The sequence below is a fragment of the Eschscholzia californica genome, unplaced genomic scaffold (assembly GCF_041429995.1).
Source record: "Eschscholzia californica isolate CP2 unplaced genomic scaffold, dmEscCali1.0.p SCAF_5, whole genome shotgun sequence".
Lineage (NCBI taxonomy): Eukaryota > Viridiplantae > Streptophyta > Magnoliopsida > Ranunculales > Papaveraceae > Eschscholzia > Eschscholzia californica.
Genome location: NW_028238472.1, coordinates 12,887,494 through 12,897,420, shown reverse-complemented (window position 1 = coordinate 12,897,420; position 9,927 = coordinate 12,887,494). Strand labels below are relative to the sequence as shown.

At 37.0% G+C, this 9,927-nt stretch overlaps 1 protein-coding gene across 3 annotated transcripts; it reads left to right on the top strand.

Moving 5' to 3' along the window:
• Positions 1–708: 708 nt before the first annotated feature.
• On the top strand, positions 709–6,947 carry MMH-1 (MUTM homolog-1). Of its 3 annotated transcripts, none has more exons than XR_015225036.1 (11): positions 709–1,033; positions 1,143–1,194; positions 2,555–2,612; positions 2,800–2,868; positions 2,956–3,081; positions 4,502–4,552; positions 5,159–5,236; positions 5,353–5,604; positions 6,136–6,170; positions 6,262–6,611; positions 6,721–6,947. XR_015225036.1 is itself a non-coding variant. In XM_086639785.1 (11 exons), coding segments are annotated over exons 1-11 (1,152 nt in total). In that variant the 5' UTR covers positions 709–804; the 3' UTR covers positions 6,722–6,947. The 3 variants fall into 3 exon arrangements, 2 of the variants coding, with proteins under 2 accessions (XP_086495911.1, XP_086495912.1); XM_086639785.1 differs by having other exon boundaries at positions 5,502–5,604; XM_086639786.1 differs by having other exon boundaries at positions 5,353–5,452.
• Positions 6,948–9,927: the final 2,980 nt, after the last annotated feature.

Genomic DNA, 9,927 nt, shown 5'->3' with positions numbered 1-9,927 from the left:
GACAAAAATAATAAGTATGCAAGGGTTTATTATTGTGGAGACCCATTAGTGTCGAGGGGCCAAGGAGAAGGAGTCATACGTACATCCTCTTGTGCCTCAGCCCCTATCTCGAAAGGGTCTTGGTGCCAAAGAAGGCTAAAATTAAACCACTTCGCTGGAAGAATGGTTTGGTCAATGGATATCCGAATATTCGACATCCGATCCGCATCTGTATTTTAACAAAATATTCGAAATATCGGATACGGATTCGGATATTCCTTATCGGATATCTGCTTATCGGATACAGATACACTAATATTCGATTCATTAAATATCCGTATCCGATAAGTAATATAAAAAAAAAAAAATGTTATTCATAACCATATATATATATATAATGTATGGTTGATATTTATTATTTAGATCTAATGGTTAAAAATGTGAAAGAAAAATCTGAAATTTTGTTAAAGTTTCGGATATCGGATATTCGTTAATATTATCGTACTCGGATATTGATTTATAATATCTGTCGGATAATTATCGGATACGGATATTCGGATAGCTTATCGGAATCGGATACGATATGCCTATATCCGATCCGATAAGCTACCGTTTACAGGCCTAGTCATACCTATAGGAACAGCCCAAAGGGCACAGACTGGACTCATTCGGGTCCGACCCAATTGGATCCGTATCCTCCATAAAGTGGATCCGTATCTTACCCAAACTGACTCAACCGGAGAGTATTTCGACTTGGCGAGAGAGTTTCGACTTCGTTAGAGAGAGAGAGAGAGAGATCACCTTGGTCATTTCATCACCACCACCATGCCTGAGCTTCCGGAAGTAGAAGCAGCAAGAAGAGCCATTCATGATCATTGCATCGGAAAGAAGATCAGAAGTTCCATAGTCGCCGATGACTCAAAAGTCATCGACGGTATCTCTCCATCAGAATTTCAATCCTCACTCATAGGGAAAACCATAATCGCTGCTCATAGGAAAGGGAAAAATATGTGGATTGAACTTGATTCTCCTCCTTTCCCTTCTTTCCAGTTTGGTATATACTTCTTCAAACCCTTTAATATTTTCAACTTTTCAGGGTTTTGAAATTTCAGTGGTGTTATTGTTTGAACTGTGAAGAAAGCTTTGTTTTGTGGTGTTTTCAGGAATGGCTGGTGCTGTATACATTAAGGGAGTTGCTGTTACTAAATATAAGAGGTGAGAGAAAGTTATGATGATTCATTTGGTGGGTTTTCTGCATTTTTGTACTAGAGATGGTTATGCATGATAAAATCTATGTACTAATTTAATTTCAGTGTGTTCTTGTTAGAAATCCCATGGGAAAAAGGAACTATCTTGTGGCAGTAACTTAGGACTTCAACAAGTTATGCTCTCATGTTATAAATTTGCGAACTTTCAATGTTTTGATATTAATTTCACTGAGATTTTAGCACAAGGGACCCAAGGGTAACAATTTCACAAAATCCCAGTAGTTTTTTTTGCAGTTGTGTTGATAAAAAGTGGGTATCTCATGCTTTTATTTTGTTCTAGGGTTTCTTTTTCTCCTCAAAATACAATGTTGTATACCATTAGTTTCACTGTAAATGTTTACAACTCGGGGCCGGGGATACTACTCCATTTCAAAATTGACTATGTGGAAGTCCTTATTTGTTCGAGAATGTTAGAAACACGAAAATTCGGCTATACAAGTGTTTGTCCTTGTGAATTTATTTATAATCTTTTCACGCATATTGGATTTCTGTTGTCGCCTTGTGGCCGTGAGAGGGAGCATTTATTGCTTATGCATGTGGTTTCTTACCTTAATTGTGTCCCGTTCCATAGATCTAATTGGAAAAACTGCATGTAATAACTTACAGATCACATTTCCTCAATTAACGGGACCCTAGGTTTAAGCCATCCCGTGGGACCTGTAAGGAGATGAGCGAAGTGTGATTAACATATGTAAGGCCGTATTGGCAGGTGTGAGGATAATGTCTCAGTGCGGTGTATGAAATAGGTAGATAGAAGATTGGTCGGAATTTTCAAAAAATGCTAAATCTGTGGGAATTTTTTTTACCTAGTTTATAATTGCACTACGAAAGTTAGGATTTCTAGTTGATTTAAAGATATATTAGAGTTAATTAAAGTTCCTCACTGGTCAAGAGTCTTAAGAGCTAAATTTTCGTAGATGAAACTAGATTTTCTTGGAATAGTATAAAATCGGAATTTGAGAAAAATTGTATTCTATTCTACTATACGACCGCCTTTTTGTCATTGCTTTGCTTTTATAAGTCTCTTCCTCAATTTGTTTAGTTTGGGTGAATAGGATATGCTTTAATAAATGGAGGGAGAGAGGCTTTATAAATCTTTGAACCACATGGACATCTTCACTGATAGTTGGGATCGATTACTTTTCTTTAAAGCTAGAGGGATCTTCAAAAACATGAAAATGTTAATAAAATATTAAGTGAATTTATAACATAAATTGTCTTTTGCTTCTATAATTGTTTTTTCCTTCCATATTTATTTTTTTGTGCGAAGAACTTATTTTCTTTAAATGCATGATTGGTGCTTACAGATCTGCAGTCAGTGATACTGATGAATGGCCTTCCAAATATTCCAAGTTACTCATAGAAGTAAGAATAATTTTCTTTTTTCATCTCGTTAATTTCCATCTGAGAGAGAAAACATTGGAGAGAGTAAGCTGCCTTACACACTCTGTGAATATTGGTAACGAGTTATGATTCACGTAGGCACTGCCGCACTGACGCCGTATTGTTTGTTGACTTGTTCCTAAGAAAATGCCACTTTATGTTAATGCAGCTAGATGATGGTTTAGAGTTCTCGTTTACCGACAAGAGACGATTCGCCAAAGTACGCTTGCTCGAAAATGTAAGGTCAATCTAATCTTTGTTGTTTATTTTTGTGTTTCAAAACATTGGTAGGTTCCTTGGTAATTTTGTTGGTGACTTGCTGCAGCCATCATCTAAGCCCCCCATATCTGAGCTTGGTCCAGATGCACTACTGGAGCCTATGACACTAGATGAGTTTGTTCGATCATTAGGAAAAAAGAAGATTGCAATTAAGGCTCTATTGCTTGATCAGGTTTGAAATACTTTCAGAATCTATTAAAGATCACATATAATGTGCACTTGATTAGTATCTATTACATTGAGCTTCTTTAGACGTAGTAGTTGATTTACGTTACTCGATAAAAGCTTCTTTTTTTATGTATGCACCTTTTCGAGATCTTGGCCTATTTCAACTAAATGTACAAAATGTTGTTTTCTAATCCATGTGAAAATGTTGTTTTCTAATCCATGTGAAAATGAGTAATATCAATCGAAGGTGAATGGTTGTGGTTCGAACATGTCGAAAGAAAAGAAGTGAGTACATCAACTCAAACCTTTTGTCTCTGGATTAATCTTTTCAGTAGTAATTCCAATAGCCATGGAAAAGTTATGCTCAATCAATAAGAGCAATTTTTTCGAACACTTAGATATACCCTTCAATGTCAGGGACAAACCACCGACCCGCTTGTTGATTTTAGAATATGTTCCAAGGGCTGTTTGGTGATAAGGAGTTATAAATGATAGGAGTACACAGTTGAGCTGATTTATCAATGGTTATGGGCATATGGCAACACCACGGCATTTTTGCATGACATTCACCAAGTCTTTTAACATGTACTTTTTGTGAAGCTATTTCTGGCGATGCTTTCATGAAAAAAAACAGAAGTTTTTAAAGATAATGTCGGTTGAAAGCACTCATAAAATTCATCGACTGTGCTTGCGACATTAGAGCCCAAAGTGTAGCGAAAGCATGGCTGTCTGTCCCCACAAAACCACAGCTGAAACTGGTATCCAGAATATTGCTAAGGCGACGTGCGAAATGCCTACTTAACTTCTGAGCGAAGTATTGCCCGAAGTGTCACAGTAAGAATATCTTTAGAAGTGTCGCAGAGAGTCATTGAAAGTAGATTTATGAATATGAATCCATTTACAAATCAACTCATTTGCGTAACCCCCTCCTTTATCGACCCCCAGAAAATGTGAACTGGTAGAGTCCTACAAGTTCAGGATGTGGAATTAGCTAAAGCACTTGCGCGACTTTCATGAAAGAAGAAAACCCTGAAGTTCTTTAAACTATCCTTCCAACAAGCTTAAGGCATGAAACTAGGATAAGAAAGAACTCTTTTTCTTGTTACTCAGGAACCCTCGAAGTATTCCTCATTTACCTTTTTCGTTCAATAGTGGAGAAGGACGTGAATTTCTAAAACGAACTGTTTATTTTGTCCATCTTAATCATATTGTATTCATGAATTTGTGGATATTATCATTTATCACTGTATAGTTCTGGGTATTTGGAATTATATACTATATATTATACAAGGGGTGCTTGGCAAAGCTATATTTAGCCTTATAAGTAATAACAACACAGAACATATATTGCCTATTCTATTCATAACTTAGAGTTCCTTGAAATATTTATGTATATGAGGCCCTTAAATTGCTTTGGTATGCAGAGTTTCGTTGCAGGCATTGGCAACTGGATAGCAGATGAAGTGCTTTATCAAGTCAGTGCACCCTTCTGCTCTAAATCATGTCCTTCATTACGAACTATGATTTCAGTGTACTTTTATCAGTAGCTTTTTAGTTTGGTTTTTCATATATGGATTTTCCCCTTAGTCCTTACACATGAATCCAGAGTTCATGTCTCGTACAGACTCATTACTCATCCAAACAATTTTCTTCTTTTCAAAATAATTTTCTCTTGAAACACCCGAATCTGATAGCAAGATATAAAAGTGTGGGTATAGGGCGCACTTTACGTGTCCACTTTGAATGCATGCACCACCGTTAAGAACTTTCTTGTGTATTTTGTTCATTAAAAAAATTATCTCGTTGAATTCACTGGTTTACCTTTTTGTGTCGAATCAGTACAGAATGCTTTAGTCAGTCATACTAGTCTAGAGCAAGTTGAGATACCAGTTTTTGTAGCTACTGGATAAAAAGTTTTCTCGTATTAATTCCAAAAGCCTGAAAATATTTGGGGTAAGAAGTACTTGTTTTCCGACTAACTTAAAGCATGTACTCCAGAGTCCAGACAAGATCTTACACCACCAAGCCGCTAGTCAAGTAAATGACTTTCGGGTATAAACTTTATTTTCATAATTTTACAGGAAAGAATTCACCCCCTGCAAGTTGCTGGTACATTGTCCAAGGAAAACTGTGAATCTTTGCTCAAGTGCATCAAAGAGGTAAATTAGTGCCTGTGCTCTTATTTGTTGTTTCTTAGATGGCGAAGTCAAATTTATTTAGGGAACATCCCATTTCCACTTGATCTTTATGGCAAATATAGAGTATATACTTGTAGGTTGTAAATTATGCGGTTGAAGTTGATGCAGACTCTAACAAATTTCCAACTGAATGGATGTTTCATTTTCGTTGGGGAAAAAAGCCTGGAAAAGTGAACGGTAAGATATTTCTAAGCACTAATTTGATAAATAAACCAATTTTGTACAGGTTATTGAAAGGGCAGTTGAAGTGGGAGCGGATAGTAGTCAGTATCCTAATAATTGGATTTTCCACTCTCGCGAAAAGAAAGCCGGCAAGGCATTTGTTGATGGTTTGGCTCTTGACTTCAGTATATCAGTCATTGCCTGATATATATTTTATATATTTAATTTTAACTACTACTATGCCCTTGGGAACTTGTTATTCAGCACTTGTGGAATTTATAATTGCATCGCAGTCCGAACTTATTTCTGTTTGCGTAAATCTACTTCAAAACTGATACTTAGACTTCAACTTAATGATGTGGTACTCTTTCTTATTGTAAATTCAAATTCATTTTGATTCGATCTGGAACGAACATTGTATATGTTCTAAAGGAAAATTCTCATATCTGCAAGTCAAACTCTAAGTCAGCATTTACGAAGTACAATTTGTCGATTCACTTTCTGTTCAGGATATGGATGCATCGTTAATTGAAGTTATCTGTCAGTGGGCTGAAACATTTTTCACATCTAGTGGAATATCTGAGTTATGAATACTTGCATGTCAATGTCAATTAATCTATTCGAATTTAGCTGTCTGATTTCTAAATGTGTCCGATTACCTATAATTCCAAATTTGGATATTTTTAATCTACTTGCAGGAAAGAAAATTGAATTCATAACTGCTGGTGGCAGGGTATGTCTTTCTGGATGTTGAATGTTGTTGAGCACTTTTGCTTGCTCTTATTTGAAGTGCTAATCTATTGAGCTTCCGTTTCTTGACTCAGACGACTGCATATGTACCGGAATTACAAAAGCTTACTGGAGCACAAGCGAAGAAGGCTCTGTCAACTGAACCAAAAGAACAGTCTCTCAACGAAGATGACGAGGAAGAGGATGTTGAAGACAGAAAAACAAAATCAAAGACAACCCAGAAAAAACCAAGAGCGGAAGCTAAAAAGCCTAATCCAAAAAGAAAATCCAACAGCAGTGATAGTGATGATAATAGATATGAAGATGGAGAAGGAGAAGAGAAGAAAGTCAAGAAGGCGACCAAGGGTAAAGGGCCAATTATGAAGGTTGAGACATCAAAGAAGCCAAAAACGACCCAAGCAAAGCAGCCAAAGAAGAAAACATAGTACTGTATAGTCTTGGTATAACCATTTTTTGGTGTCGTCGGCTAATGTTAGAACCAGATAATCAAACAGGGAAGCTCCCCACAGTTTTGGAAGAAGAAGCAACAAAAGATTCGACATTCCATAATCATGAGAAGACCATGTTTATAAGTTTTGCAGCTTCTTTTTGTTTGTCGGTGGGGTTAAGTAGTAACCAAAAAGCAGCAAAGCTCTTCAAAAATCCAGTAGAAGAGGTTTTGATCAGTTTAACTTACTAAATTGAAACTCATCAATCTTATGTTAACTTGCTTCTCATTTTGAGACCATCAATGGAAGCTTTTGCAGATTGAACTTGTCAAGATGAACTGATAAATTTCTTAATCATTATGAACAAAAATGTCTGGGTTTGATGTTAACCGACCTAGCTCGACTAGTTTAGTCCGATATTTTTTTAGGCTTGGACTCTTTGTGCAAACCATGAAAACTCTGTATCAACATATGCTAACATTCGGAACTCTGTAAATTATGTGCAGATGTTAATATGTACAAATCCGTACATATTTTACATAAAGAGCTGAAACCTGAAAAACGATACAAATTCTTTTTAACAAGAACATCCTTATTTTCGGTGATTTTGGCTAATTTTTTAACTAATCTTCTTAAAATTATAAAATATAATTGTAGATTAACATTATCCTGAAATACAAAATTGTGGTTGACCCACCTATTTTACTAATCTTAGGGAGGTAGGGAGCAGGTAGATATGAAGTAAGAGTGCTAATCAATAACAACAATAGACAAGTAGCCAGAAGTTGGTATATGATGAGGGTTTCACTACCAACCCTCTTAGTTTCTTTCTCACTCTACTTCATTAAAAAAAAAAAAGTGTGTATACTTCTTTATTCATCTACTTTAGTTTTTGGCTGTCCTCATTCTTTGTACTTTATAAGTTGGACTTCATCTAAGTATCTAACCATGGTTGGTTCATATACCACTTCATTAAGCACAATAGAACTAGGGTTTTGGAGGTGTACAATGGCCCACACAACTCACAATTATATGTATCTTTACGGGCAAAATTAGGTAATCGAGTGGGGGTGGGGTTTGTGTCTGTGAATGATGTGCCACTCTATCAATCCAATCAGCCTCTAATATCTCATAATTTAATATTTTGGTTTATTTGTGCATTCTGAGAAGGATCAACATAACATACAAAATTTGGTACCAGATAATACAAATTGAGTATGTATAAAGTCTAAAGACACAGTCATTTGAATTTGGTTCTGGAGTATTTTATTTGACGAAAATCACACCACGAATAGTTACATATGTTATATGTAATATACTAACGAAAAAACGTTTCAAACGCATTTATTACCAAAAGAAAAATTATTAACACCAATATATTAATTATAGAGTATTATAGATATATTAAATCAAGGACGGAGCTAGAATTTTAGAGATGACCACAAAGTAAAAGAATGAGATATTAAAAATCAATTTGCATGACTAGTTTTGGAGGAGATAATTTCTAGTACGAATACAGTTGTTTGATTATGTATATTGTAGACGGGTAGAAATTCACACGGTTAGAGAGATCGTTAGGTGGGCACCAGCAATTAGGTTTCGGGCTTACAAATAAACGGGTTGACGAGCAGAAGGTTAGTTCTGATAGTCAGGTAGATAGGTAGGCAAACGTCAGAGCGGAAAACAACTACAGGTAGGCAAACGTCAGTGTAGGAAACGGGTACTGATAGGCCAACGTCAGGGTAGGAAACGGGTACCAGCAACCTGTAGACCTGCACAAGAGATACAAAACCGTGAAGTCCAAGGGTACCGAGGATGGTGTCGGCCAAGGACTCTCCGACGATCAAGTCAGTAACTTAGTTCATTATAATAAAGTGAATATAACGTAATTGAAGTTACTAATGATGTAAGTGTCGGCGTAGCGTCGGGGTAAGGCACGACTCGTAGAGTGGTCGGAGCTCGGTTCTATGGAGTGGTGAGTTTGGGTAGCTTCTGTACTACTTGATCGGCAGAGAAGACTCCTGGTTATGGAAGAATAAACCTATGGTTACGGAGGAGTAGATTTCTGCTTACGAAAGGACAGACTTCTACTAACGAAAGGGTAGAGTAGCAAGGTACGAGAGGAACATGAAGCCTCTAGCAAGTTCTGATGTTGTTTCGTAAATGCTTCTAGCCAGAACCGGTGCCTTAGGCTAGCTTAGATCAGAGTCGTCGGAGTAGGTGATTTGTAGCCGGAGTTTAGTAAAGGGTGAATGAAGTGATCGGAGTAAAGCTTCTGGAATGTTGAGTAGCGAAGGAGTAAGTAATTTCGAGTGAGAATCTGATCATCCTTTCCAAGGGCGAGGCTTCCTCTATTTATAGAGTGTAGAGGATAGTAACCGCATGCTTGTTAGATCCGCTTCCACTAGACTGTTTTCGTAGCCGTTCATCTCTTGAGAGGAAAGTGTAGCCCTACGATGCATGACACCGCAGTCTGTTCGTTGCCAGTAAAAATGGTCCACTTCCCCTTTAAAGTACCGCAAGACTCGGTCTTCTACCATGACTCCAACGTGTAGCAAAATTCTAGGATTGGACTGACTCAATCTCTAACAACTTGGCCACGTGTACGCGCAACTAGCTGGAGTGTGGGGGGATTGTCATGGCAGACCATATCTTGGCATGCCAGAAGCGTGGGCTTGAGCAAGCATGCTTAGACCTTCTGGGCTTACGAGGTGTGTTGGGCTTTCGGTGGGCTTCCTTGCTAGAACATCAAGGCTACTGAAGGTACTCCTCTCATGTTAAGCGATGGGTGGGCGCATAAGGAAAGTCCAATGCTATTTTTTGCCAATACATATATTAATTGTCGAATATATATACATATTAGTTTCTTTTCTAAAGGCCAATGGACAGTTTAGAAAGCTAAAATCCATAATATTTTAAATTATCTTTCCATCTTGAAAATCATTCATCATATGACTTTTAATTGGTTTACACCTCTCTTTAATGTCTAAAATTTGTTTCGTCAGTTGTTTGTGCATCTACCTCGAAAATTCTGGGGTCACACTCTATTCACGGTAGAGGTGGAATCCATCACTTATTGACTTAGAAGGAAGTCGTGTTTTGAGTCCAAAAAGTAGTTGACCAAAGTCTATGACCCAGAGAATATTTTGGATGTCCAAAACCTGCAACCATTAAAAACTGGAAAGAGAAATTAAAAGGTAAAGTACAAATTGGACAAAAAGAGAGATTAGAGACGTGGTTTTAGATAGAGATGTGATTCTAGAGATAGAGAAAAAATGTTCATTCAAGTCGAGAGAAAGAGAAACAAGGAAA

Excerpts from the sequence above, each read along its gene's own strand:
- MMH-1 (XM_086639785.1), top strand. The coding sequence starts at position 805 with ATGCCTGAGCTTCCGGAAGTAGAAGCAGCAAGAAGAGCCATTCATGAT. Across the intron at positions 1,195-2,554 it reads GCTGTTACTAAATATAAGAG|ATCTGCAGTCAGTGATACTG; the intron begins GTGAGAGAAAGT and ends TGGTGCTTACAG. Across the intron at positions 6,171-6,261 it reads TCATAACTGCTGGTGGCAGG|ACGACTGCATATGTACCGGA; the intron begins GTATGTCTTTCT and ends TTCTTGACTCAG.